The sequence below is a fragment of the Hemitrygon akajei genome, chromosome 8 (genome assembly GCF_048418815.1).
Source record: "Hemitrygon akajei chromosome 8, sHemAka1.3, whole genome shotgun sequence".
NCBI lineage: Eukaryota > Metazoa > Chordata > Chondrichthyes > Myliobatiformes > Dasyatidae > Hemitrygon > Hemitrygon akajei.
The window spans coordinates 100,388,941-100,407,158 of NC_133131.1; the positions used below are offsets into that span (position 1 = coordinate 100,388,941).

Here is an 18,218-nt window from a genome sequence, read left to right on the forward strand (position 1 = left end):
CGGATTGCCAGATACAGTGCCAACAGCTCCCGGTCGAAAGCACTGTACTTGAGTTCGGGTGTTCGTAGGTGCTTGCTGAAGAACGCCAGGGGTTGCCAGTGCCTCTCGATGAGCTGCTCCAGCACCCCACCGACTGCTGTGTCAGATGCGTCCACCGAGAGGGTGGTCAGAACGTCCGTTCCAGGGTGCACCAGCATTACAGCATCTGCCAAGGCTTCCTTGGCTTTAACAAAAGCGGCCGCGGCCTCCTCGTCCCAAGTAATGTCCTTGCCTTTACCCGACATCAGGGTGTACAAAGGGCGCATGATACGGGCTGCTGAGGGGAGGAAACAGTGGTAGAAGTTCACCATACCAATGAACTCCTGCAGGCCTTTGACCGTGCTGGGCCGGGCAAAGTGGTGGATGGCATCTACCTTGGCGGGCAGAGGTGTTGCCCCATCTTTGGTAATCTTCTGGCCCAGGAATTCGATGGTATCAAGACCGAACTGGCATTTGGCCAGGTTGATCATGAGGCCGAAATCACTCAGGCGGGAGTAGAGCTGGTGGAGGTGGGACAGATGCTCCTGACGACTACTGCTGGCTATAAGGATGTTGTCCAAATAGACGAACGCAAAGTCCAGGTCGCGTCCCACCGCATCTATTAGCCGCTGGAACGTCTGTGCGGCATTCTTCAGGCCGAACGGCATTCGGACGAACTGGAACAGGCCGAACGGGGTGATGAGTGCTGTTTTGGGGATGTCTTCAGGGTGCACCAGGATTTGATGGTATCCCCGGACGAGGTCTACTTTGGAAAAGGTTCTTGCCTCGTGCAGGTTTGCTGCAAAGTCCTGTATGTGCAGCACGGGGTAGCGGTCTGGAGTTGTAGCCTTGTTCAGTCTGCGGTAGTCGCCACATGGTCTCCAACCCCCGGCTGCTTTGGGCACCATGTGCAGGGGGGAGGCCCGTGGGCTGTCGGACCTCCGTATGATCCCCAATTCCTCCATCCTCTTGATCTCCTCCTTCGCCAGGCGGAGCTTTTCCGGGGGGAGCCTTCGTGCGCGGGCGTGGAGGGGTGGTCTCTGGGTCGGGATGTGGTGCTGTACCCCGTGTCTGGGCATGGCTGCCGTGAACTGCGGTGCCAGAATCGATGGAAAATCCACCAGGATTCTGGTGAATTTGTTGTCCGACAGCGTGATGGAGTCCAGGTGTGGGGCCAGCAACTTGGCTTCACCCAGGGAGAATGTCTGGAAAGTCTTGGCATATACCAGTCTTTTCCCTTGCAAGTCGACCAGCAGGCTGTGAGCTCACAAGAAGTCCGCCCCCAGGAGTGGTTGGGCCACGGCGGCCAGTGTGAAGTCCCACGTGAACTGGCTGGCGCTGAACTGCAGCTGCACTGTGCGGGTGCCGTAGGTCCGTATCATGCTGCCGTTTGCGGCCCTCAGGGTGGATCCTGGCTTCCTGTTGCAGGGCATCAGGACCACTTCGGGGGCAAGACGCTGATTTCCGCTCCGGTGTCGACCAAAAAGCGGCGTCCCAACTGTTTGTCCCAGATGTACAAGAGGCTGTCCTGGTGGCCAGCCGCCATAGTCATTAGCGGCAGCTGGCCCTGGCCCTGGCCCCTCAATGCTGATGGCAGCCTGTCTCTCAAACTGTCCAGGTGAAGCAGGCGGGCACCCCGCTCACACCGTGAGAGGCCAAAGGTCCCAATGAGCAGCGCTTTGAATGCTTCATATTTGCCTTCTTCCGGGGGCGACTGTATGAAATCCGCAACCTGGGCGGCCGTCTCCTGGTCAAGGGCGCTCACCACGTGATAGTAACGTGTGGAATCAGAAGATATCTGCCACATCTGGAACTGGGCTTCTGCTTGGCTAAACCACACACGTGGTCGCAGCATCCAGAAAGTCGGCAGTTTTAGTGAAACTGCATGAACAGATGAAGAGTCAGTCATCTTTGGTCCAAATCCTGTTTGGACCGTCGGGGTCACCAATGTAGCGATGTACTACATACAGAGCTAGAGACAACAACATGCAGTCGGTAAGTCGTTTTGAGACTAGTTTATTCAAACTTCGTGGCGCTGGCATTTAATCCCTAGCGCCTGCCCTCTCCAGGCGGAAATGACGTCAGAGGTGCATTACCAAAGTCTCTCCCCATCCACTGGCTATTTGTAGCCAGTTCACCTGCGCAGAAAGTGGGTCGCCACAGTTATTCAATTGGTCTGCCATGTCCTTGTTCCCTATGATCAATTCACCTGTTTCTGACTGTAAGGGACCTACATTTGTCTTGACCAATCTTTTTCTTTTCACATATCTATAAAAGCTTTTACATTCAGTTTTTATGTTCCCTGCCAGCTTTCTCTAATAATCTTTTTTCCCTTTCCTAATTAAGCCCTTTGTTCTCCTCTGCTGGTCTCTGAATTTCTCCCAGTCCTCAGGTGTGCCACTTTTTTTTTGCTAATCTATATGTTTCTTCTTTGGACTTGATACTATCCCTACTTTCCCTTGTCAGCCACGGGGACACTACCTTCCCTGGTTTATTCTTTTGCCAAACTGGGATGAACAATTGTTGTAGTTCATCCATGTGATCTTTAAATACTTGCCATTGCATATCCACCGTCAACCCTTTAAGTATCATTTGCCAGTCTATCTTAGCTAATTCACGTCTCATACCTTCAAAGTTACCCTTCTTTAGATAGATAGATAGATACTTTATTCATCCCCATTGGGAAATTCAACTCTTTTTCCAATGTCCCATACACTTGTTGTAGCAAAACTAATTACATACAATACTTAACTCAGTAAAAAAATATGACATGCATCTAAATCACTATCTCAAAAAGCATTAATAATAGCTTTTAAAAAGTTCTTAAGTCCTGGCGGTTGAATTGTAAAGCCTAATGGCATTGGGGAGTATTGACCTCTTCATCCTGTCTGAGGAGCATTGCATTGATACCTTCAGATTGCATCAGAACCTTTGTTTCTGAATTAACTATGTCACCCTCCGTCTTAATGAAGAATTCCACCATATTATGGTCACTCTTACCCAAGGGGCCTCGCACAACAAGATTGCTAACTAACCCTTCCTCATTGCTCAATACCCAATCTAGAATGGCCTGCTCTCTAGTTGGTTCTTCGACATGTTGGTTCAGAAAACCATCCCGCATACATTCCAAGAAATCCTCTTCCTCAGCACCCTTACCAATTTGGTTCACCCAATCTATATGTAGATTGAAGTCACCCATTATAACTACTGTTCCTTTATTGCACGCATTTCTAATTTCCTGTTTAATGCCATCCCCAACCTCACTACTACTGTTAGGTGGCCTGTACACAACTCCCACCAGCGTTTTCTGCCCCTTAGTGTTATGCAGCTCTACCCATATCGATTCCACATCCTCCAGGCTAATGTCCTTCCTTTCTATTGCGTTAATCTCCTCTCTAACCAGCAATGCTACCCCACCTTCTTTTCTTTCCTGTCTATCCCTCCTGAATATTGAATATCCCTGGATGTTGAGCTCCCATCCTTGGTCACCCTGGAGCCATGTCTCTGTGATCCCAACTATATCATATTCATTAATAACTATCTGCACATTCAATTCATCCACCTTGTTATGAATGCTCCTCGCATTGACACACAAAGCCTTCAGGCTTGTTTTTACAACACCCTTAGCCCTTATACAATTATGTTGAAAAGTGGCCCTTTTTGCTTTTTGCCCTGGATTTGCCTGCCTGCCACTTTTACTTTTCACCTTACTACTTTTTGCTTCTACCCTCATTTTACACCCCTCTGTCTCGCTGCACTTGTTCCCATCCCCCTGCCACATTAGTTTAAATCCTCCTGAACAGCAGTAGCAAACGCTCCCCCTAGGACATTGGTTCCAGTCCAGCCCAGGTGCAGACTGTCCTGTTTATACCGGTCCACCTCCCCCAGAACTGGTTCCAATGCCCCAGAAATTTGAATCCCTTCCCCTTGCACCATTTTTCAAGCCACGTATTCATCTGAAATATCCTCCTATTTCCACTCTGACTAGCACGTGGCACTGGTAGTAATCCAGAGATTATTATCTTTGTGGTCCTACTTTTTAGTTTATCTCCTAACTCCCTAAATTCACCTTGTAGGACCTCATAAACTGCTGGTACAGTACACAGTAAAAACGAAACAACATTTCTCCAGGACCCTGGTGCTACATTAAACAACACAAAACTACACTAGACTACAGACTTACAGGGGACTACATAAAGTGCACAAAACAGTGCAAGCCAGTACAATAATTAATAAACAAGACAGTAGGCACAGTAGAGGACAATGTCAGTCTAGATTTTGAGTATTGAGTCTGATGGCTCGGGGGAAGAAACTGTTGCACAGTCTGGTCTTGAGAGCCCAAATGCTTTGGTACCTTTTGCCAGATGGCAGGAGGGAGAAGATTTTGTGTGAGGGGTGCGTGGGGGTCCTTCATAATGCTATTAGCTTTGCAGATGCAGCGTGTGGTGTAAATGTCTGTAATAGTGGGAAGAGAGACCCTGATGATCTTCTCAGTTGACCTCACTATGAGGATGGGGGGTGGGAGATGGACTTTCCTCAGCCTTCGCAGAAAGTAGAGACACTGCTGGGCTTTCTTTGCTATGGAGCTGGTGTTGAGGGACCAGGTGAGATTCTCCGCCAGGTGAACACCAAGAAATTTTAGTGCTCTTATCGATCTCAACAGAGGAGCAGTCAATGTTCAGCAGAGAGTGATCGCTCCGTGCTCTCCAGAAGTCAACAAATTCCATTAATAGGGTCCCCCACCATCCAGGTCAGAGACAGAATCAGGTTTATTGTCACCGGCATGTGACATGAAATTTATTAAATTAGCAGCAGCAGTTCAATGCAATACGTAATTTAGCAGAGAGAAAAAAAATAAAACATAATAAGTAAACAAGTAAGTCAATTATGTATATTGAATAGATTATTTAAAAATATGCAAAGACAGAAATACAGTATATTAGAAAAAGTGAGGTAGTGTCCAAAGCTTCAAAGTCCATTGAGGAATTGGATGGCGGAGAGGAAGAAGCTGTTCCTGAATCGCTGAGTGTGTGCCCTTCAGGCTTCTGTACCTCCTCCCTGATGGTAACAGTGAGAAAAGGGCATGCCTTGGGTGCTGGAGGACCTTAATAATGGACGCTGCCTGTCTGACACACTGCTCCCTAAAGATATCCTGGGTACTTTGTAGGCTAGTGCCCAAAATGGAGTTGACTAGATTTACAACCTTCTGCAGCTTCTTTCGGTCCTGTGCAGTAGCCCTTCCATACCAGGCAGTGATGCAGCCTGTCAGAATGCTCTCCACGGTACAACTATTGAAGTTTTTGAGTGTATTTGTTGACATGCCAAATTGCTTCAAACTCCTAATAAAGTATAGTTGCTGTCTTGCCTTCTTTATGACTACATCAATAAAATGAGACCAGCTTAGATCCTCAGAGATCTTGACACCCAGAAACTTGAAGCTGCTCACTCTTTCCACTCCTGATCCCTCTGAGGATTGGTATGTGTTCCTTTGTCTTACCCTTCCTGAAGTCCACAATCAGCTCTTTTGTCTTACTGACGTTGAGTGCCAGGTTGTTGCTGTGGCACCAGCTCTCTTTTCGCTGCTGCCATCAAGAAGAAGGTACAGGAGCCCCAAGATACACATTACCAGTTTCAAGAACAGTTATTACCCCTCAGCCACCAGGCTCTTGAACCAGTGGGGATAACTTCATTGAACTTGGCCTATCATTGAAATGTTCCCACAACCAATAAACTCACTTTCAAGGACTCTTCATCTCATGTTCTCAATATTTATTTATTCTTTTTGTATTTGCAGCTTGTTGTCTTCTGTACTCTGGTTGAACACCCAATTATAGTTCTAGAGATTTGTTGCCCACTAGAAAATAAATATAGTGACATATATGTACTGTGATTTACTTTGAACTTTGATATTGAACTTTAAATCCTACAGGCTTCCTACCTGCAAAATTGTCGGAGTACCTCCACAATTTTCTGTGTAGCAAATCATCAGTTTCGGCCCACAATGTGTTGCCGACCATATAACCTACTTTAGAAATTGCCTAGAATTTCCCTAGTGTATAGCCCTCTATTTACTAAGCACTATGTACCTATCTAAGAAGCTCTTAAAAGACCCTATTGTATCCACTTCCACCACTGCCGTTGGTAGTGCATTCCATGCATCCATCCACCACTCCCTATGTGAAAAAATTACCCCTGACATTCCCTCGGTACCTATTTCCAAGCACCTTAAAACTATGCCTCCACGTGTTAGCTTTTTCAGCCCTGGGGAAAAAACCTCTGGCTATCCACATGATCAATGCCCCTCATCATCTTATATACTGTACCTCTATCAGGTCACCACTCATCCTCTGTCGCTCCAAGGAGAAAAGACCAAATACACTCAACCCATTCTCATAAAGCATGGTCTCCAATCCAAGCAACATCCTTGTAAATCTCTTCTGCACCCTTTCTATAGTTTCCACATCCTTCCTGTAGTGAGGTGACCAGAACCGAACACAGTATTACAAATGGGGTCTGATCAAGGTCTTATATAGCTGTAACATTACCTCACAGCTCTTCTTGAACTCAATCCTACAGTTGATGAATGCCAACACACCATACGCCTTCTTAACAATACTGTCAACCTGGGCAGCAGCTTTGAGTGTCCTATCAACATGGACCCCAAGATCTCTCAGATCGTCCACACTGCCTGGAGTCTTACCATTTATATTCTGTCTTCAAATTCGACCTACTAAAATGGATAACTTCACACTTACCTGGGTTGAAGTCCATCTGCTACTTCTCAGCCTAGTTCTGCATCCTATCGATGTTCTGCTGGAGCCTCTGACAACCCTCCAGAATATCCACAACAACCCCAACCTTTGTGTCATCAGCAAACTTAGTAACCCATCCTTCTACTACTTCATCCAGGTCATTTATAAAAATCACAAAGATGAAGGGTCCCAGAACAGGTCCCTGCGGAACACCACTGGTCACTGACCTCCATACAGAATGGGAACCATCTAAAACCACCCTTTGCCTTCTGTGGGCAAGCCAATTCTGGATCCACAAAGCAAGGTCTCATTGAATCCCATGCCTCCTTATTTTCTGAAGGAGCCTTGCATGGGAAACCTTATCAAATGCCTTACTAAATCCATATACACTACATCCACTGCTCTACCTTCATCAATTCCTCAAAGAATTCAATCAGGTTCTTAAGGCATGACCTTCCCTTGACAAAGCCATGCTGACTCTCCCTGATTTGATTATGTCTCTTCAAATGCTCATAAATCTTGCCTCTCAGGATCTTCTCCAACAACCTGCCCACCATTGAAGTCAGATGCACAGGTCTATAATTTTCTGGGTTATCTCTACTCCCTTTCTTGAACAAGGGAACAACATTTACGACCCTCTAATCCTCCAGTACTTCTCCCATCCCTATTGATGACAGAAAAATCTTTGCAAGAGGTTCAGCAATCTCCTTCCTCACTTCCCACAGTAGCCTGGGGTATATCTCATCCGGTCCCAGTGATTTATCTAACTTAATGCTTTTCAAAAGCTCCAGCACATCATCTTTCTTAATGTCTATAAGCTCAAGCGTTTCTGTCCACTTAAGTCATCCCCGTAATTGCCTTGTCCTTTTCATCAAAGCCTACATCTCAGAAAATGAATAACTCAAAAAAAAAAGTAGCATTTTGGGTATTGTGAATAGAAGATTGGTTGTATAAAAAACAAAGGTAAGCTTTGATAGGTCATTTTTTTGGAGTTATGTAATAAATTCTTCACTCCATAACATGGTATGTACCGTAGATTTCGCACTACAGAGCGCACCTGATTAAAAGCCGCTGGCTCTAATTTTAGAAAGAAAATCAATTTTGTACTTGTACAAGCCGCACCGGATTTTAGGCCGCAGGTGTCCCACGTTGTAATATGAGATATTTACACAGAAAGATATTACACGTGAGGATTTTTTAACTTTTAATTAAATCCATATGGTAACATAAACAAATACATATTGCAAATGCTTTTTTTCGAACCGTGCCTGTAACGCGGCTACTTTTAAATATACGTTGCGTATACTTTTTTACTGAACAACATTCCAATATCTCCTAACGACTGGTAAAAAATATATATACTGCAGCCTACCAGGAAAAGTTATTGATCGCCTTTAACTTAAAAGCAGCGTTCGCTCAGATCTAATGCCGCTCGCCCCCACCTTCCCGTTTATCGCAAACCGGTATTTCCCACAAGACGCGGCGAAACCGGGTGTGACGTCATAGCATCCCGCGATGTAGTACAGAAAACAAATATAGTTAAAACACTTCTAACTTTAACTAGAAATTACTAAGCGAAAATATTATAAACTAAATAACTGCCATAAAGGCAGCACAATGCTTTTCTTCGAGTGTTTTCCATGTTGATGAGGGTGAGTACAAATGACTGATTTACAATAATTTAATTGTGAAAGTGCGCTTGATTTATCGTACAATTTCATTGGACCTCTGTGAACTACTCATCAATTTTATTGGTCTACTGTTACGAGGCAAAATGTTTTTGGCGGCATGAAAAAAATCATGTATTAGCCGCACCGTAGTAAAGGCCGCACCATAGTAAAGGCCGCAGTGTTCAAAGCTGTTCAAAATGTGGGAAAAAAGTAGCGGCTTATAATCCGACATCTACGGTAGATGTTCACGTGATTCTTTACAGCGTGCACGATTGGGATTCAGTTTCTGTCGCTGTCTGAGTTTGTACATTCTGTGACTGTGTTAGTTTTCTCCCACGTTCCAAAGACCTACCAGTAAGTTGTCATGCTGTGTTGGCACCAAAAACATGATGCTTGCAGCTGCCCTCAGCACATCCTCGAACTGTGTTGGTTGTTGACAAAAATGACGCATTTTACTATTTACTTCTATATACATGTGACAAAGTTAATCTGTTTTTTAAATCTTTAACAGAAGAATCAATTTTAAACTAGAGAATTTGAGCTGGATGCAATTGATTTTGGATTTGGAAAAGGAGATTGGACAGTACATTTTATTTTTATTCTCTGCAATCCTAGAGTGGTGGGATATCTCTATCATTAATAGTGTGGATTGTTGTGGCAGTAGATAATTAAGTCACTTTAGTGATGAGGGCACGTCACATCATTAGGGTATCAAATGTGTAAAATATTTTCAATGTGAAAATATTGAGAATCTTTTCACTGTAAATTCAAAGTTCATTGATTTTCAAAGTACTATCAAAAATTCCCAACCTTATTTGTATTTTGTGAATTAAACTCTAATTGTTTCAGTTTTCTATACAAAATAATCAAATTTATTATCTTTTTTCTTGTAATCATGCCCCTGGAACATTATTAACGTGGCTCAAAAGGTTGAACAAGTTTTAAAATAAACTTTAGTGAGTGTCGTGGTTTCTCGTGCCCCACAAACAACCAGGAAGACGCAGAAGATTCTTCAAGAAGTATTAAACTTTAATTTGCAAATCAAAGCTGAGACAGTCATTGAGCTAGTCGTATTGGAGTATAAAAGTTGCATTGTTTGCTGTGTAACTGTTGGGCTTGAAATTCTGCCCTGTGTTCGTTTAGGAAGAGAGACAACCAACACCGGAATATTACAAAACTTGGGTTTATTGCAGAATTCGTAACTGGCACAGCGAATCGACGGAGTCGCTGGAGAAGGCGCGTTCCGCCTTCCCCTTACAATCTGCTCTTATTTATATCCCTTTTCCCCCCCAGCACAACCCCCCGCTACATATTAGGTAATATCGGGCACTTGTGTCCATCTTATTGGCCCGCAGCCATATGCTCACGAGTTACCTGTTTCTTTTGTTTACTGAATCGCGTGACACTAGTAGTTTCGGTGTAGCGGGGTCCCCAGTTTCGCTCCCCCCTCCCTCTCATTACGTGAGCCACTCCTGACCTGTAATGGCAGTCTCGAATTAACCCTAACAGTAACCAAAACTATGTAGTCAGCTTTGAGCTTGCTATTTGCTATGCATGTATCCAATTTAGTAGGAGAATGAAATCTTAAGAATGTAGAAGATAATGGTGTGTTAATGAGAGGCTAGCTAAGGATGTAGATTATAATGGTGTGTTAATGAGAGGTAGCTAAGAGATGTAGATTAGAACATGAATAAGTCAATGGGTAGAAACAATAGTGGCGGATGTACTTGAGATACGCAACTGTAGACCGATTGGATATGCTAATGCAACTAAATCAGGAGATTGCTATAAAAAATGCTATGTACAAGGATCGGTGGGCAATCAGCGACTAGCTCAATGACTGAGCTTTGATTTGCAAATTAAAGTTTAACACTTCTTGAAGAATCTTCTGCGTCTCCAGGTTGTTTGTGGGGCACGAGAAACCACGACATGAGTAATTGGGTTCTCAGTTGGGATGTTGCATTTAATTAGTAATATTGTAGACAGGCTTGAGTAGTATTTAGTCTCTGATCAGGATATTAGACTTTTTTAAGCATTAATGAACTAGCTAGATGTGTCCATAGAATATCCTACAGTGTAAAATACTGGGGGCTCCGTTCCTTCATTAAGAATAATATTTTAAAATTTCTCTATCAGCATATTTATTAATTCTCTAGAAAAACTGAGGCTTATTTGTTTGTACATGACTAATTCAGATTTTCTTGGAGTCTTGTCTCATTATAAAATATCGTGATGTTTTATGACTTTTTGAATTTCAGATAGTAAAGTGAACAGTCCTACAAATCTGAAAATGAACACCAATGCACGAACCCTTGATGAATACATAATCTCTTGGAATGTAGAAGAACCCTTGATTGGTAAGTACCTTTTCCTTGGAGAAGTAGATTTAGAAATTAAATAAAAATCGTCAATTGTTGATACGATTAAAGCAGCTGGATAAACAGCTAACTAAAGAAAAAAACTCCCCACTTTAAAGAATGTTTACATATCAAAAATACTTCATCAGGTACTGATCATTTTGGAATATCTTGAGGAGATGGAAGATATTTTTAGAATTCAAGGTATTTTTCTTTGGAACTGTAGACCAGCAAGGTATAAATTTCTTCAAGTGAAATTGAAGTGAAAAATATTGATCACTATCCTTGTTCTTAAGTTTTTCATTTGTAAGTAGTTAACCCCTTAGTTAATTCTGATTTCCATCCTTCCTAAGTTTGCCTTAAGACACTGGGGTTACAGTTTGGCAGATGTGATCTCCCCACCTGCTAATGTCTCTGAAGCTTGATTTTATTCAGCAATAGTGAAGAACTTGAACACTTCTATTTATTTGTACCATTACTCATCAATTGTTTTATTTTATTGGATAAAATGCAATCACTGGCTAACTCCATTTCCAGTTACAGGATAGTACTTGGGCACTGTTCTGATAATGCCCTGAATTTGATCTAGTTTGTGTTCATCTTGTTTGTTTTGTACTTTCAGGCCATTTAACAGAGCAGCTACAGAAATAATTATCCACATATTGCCACTTCCAGAAAACAATCAACTTCTAGGTGTCTCTAGGAATATTAGCATATTCTGTTGTTTATTCTATCCAAATTTACTCTAGTTTCAGGAACAGTTAGTTGTAATGGCTATTGTATGAAACATGTTAAACTTCAATAATAACTTCCCTGCACAACCGAGCGATTCAACACAGAAACAGGCCCTTCAGCCCACAATGACTATGTTGACCATAATGCCAAGCATTCTGTTCTTAAAACTTCTTCCCCTTCCTTAATAAAGCTATCTAATATTAAAGATGCCGTCTTGCACCCCCAGCCTACATCATCTATTTGATCATAAGACACAGAGACTAATATGAGAAATAAAGGTAGCAAATTCTAAATGTGTCAGGTCCAGGTCTTTTCATGGACAGACAAAAGAAATGAGGATAAATTCTAAAAGAGTTTGGTCGAGAAATAAGTTTTAGGAAGTGTTATATAAGGGGAAAGACAAATTTAAGCCCCAAAGCTTACTGTCTTGATAGATAGCAATTAAATTTGTTGATGATCAAGACTAGAGAGAGATTTTCAGAAGGCTGTATGCTGAAGAAAACTATGGAGCTGATATTGGCCATCCCATTAATGGATTTTAAGTTAGAATGAGTTAAATTTTGAGATATTGGTTACTAGCACATGCTGTAAATTGACAACAATGGGCATGATACATGAATGGAACCTGGCAACTGTTTTGGAATGAGGGAGGATTCAGTCCATTTGTAAAATATATGATAGTGCTCTCGTAACTTGTAAACTTGCAATTTATTGTTTCCCACCTAAAATTTTCATGATCATGCTTTCATGAATTTTCTGTACCAGTTGTTAGGTGTTGGGTGTGGATTGTTGTTGGAATATTTGATGATCTGTTTTCTCCTAAAAACAGCATTAGTACAAAATAACACAAACACAAGGAAAGCTGCAGATGCTGAAAGGGTCTGTCGTGGTTTCTCGTGCCCCACAAACGACCAGGAGACGAAGAAGATTCTTCAAGAAGGGTTAAACTTTAATTTGCAAATCAAAGCTGAGACAGTCATTGAGCTAGTTGCTGATTGCCCACCGATCCTTGTACATAGCATTTTTTATAGCAATCTCCTGGTTTAGTTGTATTAGCATATCCAATCGGTCGTCTACAGTTGCGTATCACAAGTACATCCACCACTATTGTTTCTACCCATTGACTTAATCCTGTTCTAATAATTACTACCTCTCTTAGCTACCTCTCATTAACACACCATTGTCTTCTACATTCTTAAGATTTCATTTTCCTACTAAATTGGATACATGCATAGCAAATAGCAAGTTCAAAGCTGACTACATAGTTTTGGTTACACAGCAAACAATGCAACTTTTATACTCCAATATATCCCCCCTTTGAGACCCATAGGGTCTCACATAGAGAAAGAAGACTAAGAGTCCGCACACAAAAGCCCCAATAAACTCAAGCACTTATTCCCAAATCTCGGGTTAAGCTATAATTTTCTGCGCCAAGACCTCAAAGTATTCTCTCCCTGTTACCCTGGCCGCTGAGCCAAAAACCTGTCCCTTTGTACCTGAGACAGGGAACGACAGTGTGGGAGTAGATTGTAAGGGCTTCTGTCGTTTTGCTTTTGTTCATCCTGCAGGTGTTGTAGGCTGTAACGATACATTTTCGGTGTTTACTAAGCTTGCTTCAGTAATTGCCACGAGCATCGGAAATTGTTTGGTTACAGCACGCACTACAAGAGACTTGAGACAAGGAGGAAAAGCACAGCACAAGCGCACAGCTCAACAATACAATACTGACAGTTATTGCCATTTTAACCATATAACAATCACAGCACGGAAACAGGCCATTCCGGCCCTCCTAGTCCGTGCCGAACTGTTAATCTCACCTAGTCCCACCTACCCGCACTCAGCCCATAACCCTCCACTCCTTTCCTGTCCATATACCTATCCAATTTTACCTTAAATGACACAACTGAACTGGCCTCTACTACTTCTACAGGAAGCTCATTCCATACAGCTATCACTCTCTGAGTAAAGAAATACCCCCTCGTGTTTCCCTTAAACTTTTGCCCCCTAACTCTCAAATCATGTCCTCTCGTTTGAATCTCCCCTACTCTCAATGGAAACAGCCTATTCACGTCAACTCTATCTATCCCTCTCAACATTTTAAATACCTCGATCAAATCCCCCCTCAACCTTCTACGCTCCAATGAATAGAGACCTAACTTGTTCAACCTTTCTCTGTAACTTAAGTGCTGAAACCCAGGTAACATCCTAGTAAATCGTCTCTGCACTCTCTCTAATTTATTGATATCTTTCCTATAATTCGGTGACCAGAACTGTACACAATATTCCAAATTTGGCCTTACCAATGCCTTGTACAATTTTAACATTACATCCCAACTTCTGTACTCAATGCTCTGATTTATAAAGGCCAGCGTTCCAAAAGCCTTCTTCACCACCCTATCTACATGAGACTCCACCTTCAGGGAACTATGCACTGTTATTCCTAGATCTCTCTGTTCCACTGCATTCCTCAATGCCCTACCATTTACCCTGTATGTTCTATTTGGATTATTCCTGCCAAAATGTAGAACCTCACACTTCTCAGCATTAAACTCCATCTGCCAACGTTCAGCCCATTCTTCTAACCGGCATAAGTCTCCCTGCAAGCTTTGAAAACCCACCTCATTATCCACAACACCTCCTACCTTAGTATCATCGGCATACTTACTAATCCAATTTACCACCCCATCATCCAGATCATTTATGTATATTACAAACAACATTGGGCCCAAAACAGATCCCTGAGGCACCCCGCTAGTCACCGGCCTCCATCCCGATAAACAATTATCCACCACTACTCTCTGGCATCTCCCATCTAGCCACTGTTGAATCCATTTTATTACTCCAGCATTAATACCTAACGACTGAACCTTCTTAACTAACCTTCCATGTGGAACTTTGTCAAAGGCCTTGCTGAAGTCCATATAGACTACATCCACTGCCTTACCCTCGTCAACATTCCTCGTAACTACTTCAAAAAATTCAATAAGGTTTGTCAAACATGACCTTCCACGCACAAATCCATGCTGGCTACTCCTAATCAGATCCTGTCTATCCAGATAATTATAAATACTATCTCTAAGAATACTTTCCATTAATTTACCCACCACTGATGTCAAACTGACAGGTCTATAATTGCCAGGCTTACTTCTAGAACCCTTTTTAAACAATGGAACCACATGAGCAATATGCCAATCCTCCGGCACAATCCCCGTTTCTAATGACATCTGAAAGATCTCCGTCAGAGCTCCTGCTATCTCTACACAAACTTCCCTCAAGGTCCTGGGGAATATCCGGTCAGGACCCGGAAATTTATCCACTTTTAAATTTCTTAAAAGCACCAGTACTTCCACCTCTTTAATTGTCATAGGTTCCATAACTTCCTTACTTGTTTCCCACACCTTACACCATTCAATATCCTTCTCCTTAGTGAATACCGAAGAGAAGAAATCGTTCAAAATCTCTCCCATCTCCCTCGGCTCCACACATAGCTGACCACCTTGATTCTCTAAGGGACCAATTTTATCCCTCACTATCCTCTTGCTTTTAATATAACTGTAGAAGCCTTTCGGATTTACTTCCACCTTATTTGCCAAACCAAACTCGTAACTTCTTTTAGCTTTTCTAATCTCTTTCTTAAGTTTCCTTTTACATTCTTTATATTCCTCGAGCAATTCCTTTACTCCATGCTGCCTATATCTATTGTAGACATCCCTCTTTTTTCGAACCAAGTTTCTAATATCCCTTGAAAACCATGGCGCTTTCAAACCTTTAACCTTTCCTTTCAACCGAACAGGAACATAAAGATTCTGTACCCTCATAATTTCACCCTTAAATGACCTCCATTTCTCTATTACATCCTTCCCATAAAACAACTTGACCCAATCCACTCTCTCTAAATCCCTGTGCATCTCCTCAAAGTTAGCCTTTCTCCAATCAAAAATCTCAACTCTAGGTCCAGTCCTGTCCTTCTCCATAATTATATTGAAGCTAATGCTATTGTGATCACTGGACCCGGTGCTCCCCAACACATACATCTGTCAGCTGACCTATCGCATTCCCTAACAGGAGATCCAACACTGCCCCATCTCTAGTCGGTACTTCTATGTATTGTTGCAAAAAACTATCCTGCACACATTTCACAAACTCTAAACCATCCAGCCCTTTTACAGAATGAGCTTCCCAATCTATGTGTGGAAAATTAAAATCTCCCACAATTACCACCTTACTGCAAATATCTACAAATATTTACTACAAATATCTGCTATCGCCTTACACATTTGCTCTTCCAACTCACGCTCCCCATTAGGTGGCCTATAATACACTCCTATCAGTGTTACTACACCTTTCCCATTCCTCAATTCCACCCAAATAGCCTCCCTAGAGGAGCTCTGTAATCTATCCTTCCAAAGCACCGCCATAAGATTTTCTCGGACAAGCAATGCAACACCTCCTCCTCTGGCCCCTCCTACTCTATCACACCTGAAGCAACTAAATCCAGGAATATTTAGTTGCCAATCACACCCTTCCTGCAACCATGTTTCACTAATAGCTACAACATCATAATTCCAGGTATCAATCCACACTTTAAGCTCATCCACCTTTCTTACAATGCTCCTAGCATTAAAATAGATACATTTAAGATACTCTCCACCTCCTCCTCTCTTTTCATCCCTAGCAATGCATTCAAATTTATTATCCTTTTCTTTCTTCTCCCCTACAACTTCGGGCTGAGCGCATCCCTTCTCCATCACCTGCCTTTCCTCCCTCACACACTGTCTACTTACTTGCTCTACTGGTGAACTAACCTCCTCTCTCATAGTTTCCTCAAATTGATTTCCGCCCCCCCCATCTTACTAGTTTAAAGTCTGCCCTGTAGCCCTAGCAAACCTCCCCGCTAGGATATTGGTCCCCCCAGGATTCAAGTGTAACCCGTCCTTCTTGAACAGGTCACGCCTGCCCCAGAAGAGGTCCCAATGATCCAGAAACTTGAATCCCTGCCCCCTGCTCCAATCCCTCAACCACGCATTCATCCTCCACCTAATTCCATTCCTACTCTCACTGTCGCGTGGCACAGGCAGTATTCCCGAGATTACTACCTTTGCGGTCCTTCTTCTTAACTGCCTTCCTAACTCCCTATACTCTCGTTTCAGGACCTCTTCCCCTTTCCTACCTATGTCATTGGTACCTACATGTACCACGACCTCTGGCTCCTCACCCTCCCACTTCAGGATATCTTGGACGCGATCAGAAACGTCCCGGACCCTGGCACCAGGGAGGCAAACTACCATCCGGGACTCCCGATCACCTCCACAGAACCGCCTGTCTGAACCCCTGACTATCGAGTCCCCTATTACTATGGTCCTCTTTCTTCTATCCCTACCCTTCTGAGCTACAGGGCCGTCCTCTGTGCCGGAGGCCCGGCCACTGTCACTTCCTCCAGGTAGGCTGTCCCCCCCAACAGTACTCAAACATGAGTACTTATTGTCAAGGGGTACAGCCACTGGGGTACTCTCTAGTACCTGCCCCTTCCCCTTCCTGACCGTGACCCACCTATCTGCCTCCCGTGGCCCCGGAGTGACCACCTGCCTGTAACTCCTCTCTATCACCTCCTCACTCTCCCTGACCAGGCGAAGGTCATCGAGCTGCAGCTCCAGTTCCCTAACTCGGTCCCTCAGGAGCTGCAGTTCGACACACCTGGCGCAGATGTGGACGTCCGGGAGGCTCGGAGACTCCAGGACCTCCCACATCCGACACCGAGAACAACAAGCTGCCCTCACACTCATACTTCCCGAATAACTGAAAATAACAAGAACTAAAAGATAAGCCTACTGTGCCCTCTTCCACCTAAGCCCTCTGAGCCCAAGCCCTACACTCTGCTCCTGGCTCACTCCGCTGCCCGCAAACGAAGCTGCCCGCTGCTTAAGGCTGCGTTCTTTTTATATCTTCCCTCCTTCCCAGGCCTCCTTCACGCGCCTGCGCAGTCCCGCCTCTCAGAACTCCGATCTGAGAAGCAATTTGAAAATGGCCGCCGCCGCACTTCTTCTCAAAGCCTCGCTGTCCTCTTCCAAAAGAGCCATGCTCCCCATCCTCCGAGTCTACTTTCTAACCAGTCAAATAACTGATGTCCGAACCCTGCATTCTGTGCGCATACCTCGCACTGTGACAAGACAAAGTCCACTGAAGCCTGTAAATAAGGTGACCAAAAACCATCCTTCTTTATTTTCTTTATCACTTCCCCCCTTGCACAGTGGTCAATCCCATGCGTTTCTGAAATCAGAATCGTCAGTGGAGGGGTGGGCGCTACCAACAAACCGTCTTCCATGCTCCACAAGCCTTCCGGGTTCTGCTTGGCCCCCCTTCGTCTCCACATTGTCTGTTCTGCCAAAGTTGCCTTACCTTGTATTTCAATTAGGTCCTCTACCACAGGTTCTGGAGCTAGGCTTACCTGGGGGGGTAATGACAGCTGATGTCAATCCAGGCACTTTTCTGGCTGCCTCGTCCGCAGCTTGATTTCCCTTTGTTATTATATCATTTCCCTTTTTATGTGCCTGGCATTTTACCATAGCCAATGCTATAGGTTTCATCATGGCTTTTATTAAGTCTAGAATTCGCTGACAATGTTGTATGGGATCTCCACTACTTTTTTTAAAAACCTCTCTGCTTCCACACTGCCCCGAACAAATGGC

General features: G+C 43.6%; 1 protein-coding gene across 2 annotated transcripts in view; it reads left to right on the forward strand.

Annotated features, from left to right (window-relative positions):
• LOC140732105 (uncharacterized) overlaps positions 1–18,218 on the forward strand; it is an 81,822-nt gene that overhangs the window by 5,918 nt on the left and 57,686 nt on the right. For both annotated transcript variants that reach the window (XM_073054265.1, XM_073054264.1), the window contains exon 2: positions 10,699–10,797. In XM_073054265.1, the coding sequence (XP_072910366.1) occupies positions 10,731–10,797 (67 nt within the window). In that variant the 5' untranslated portion in view covers positions 10,699–10,730. The remainder of the gene's footprint in view (positions 1–10,698; positions 10,798–18,218) is intronic.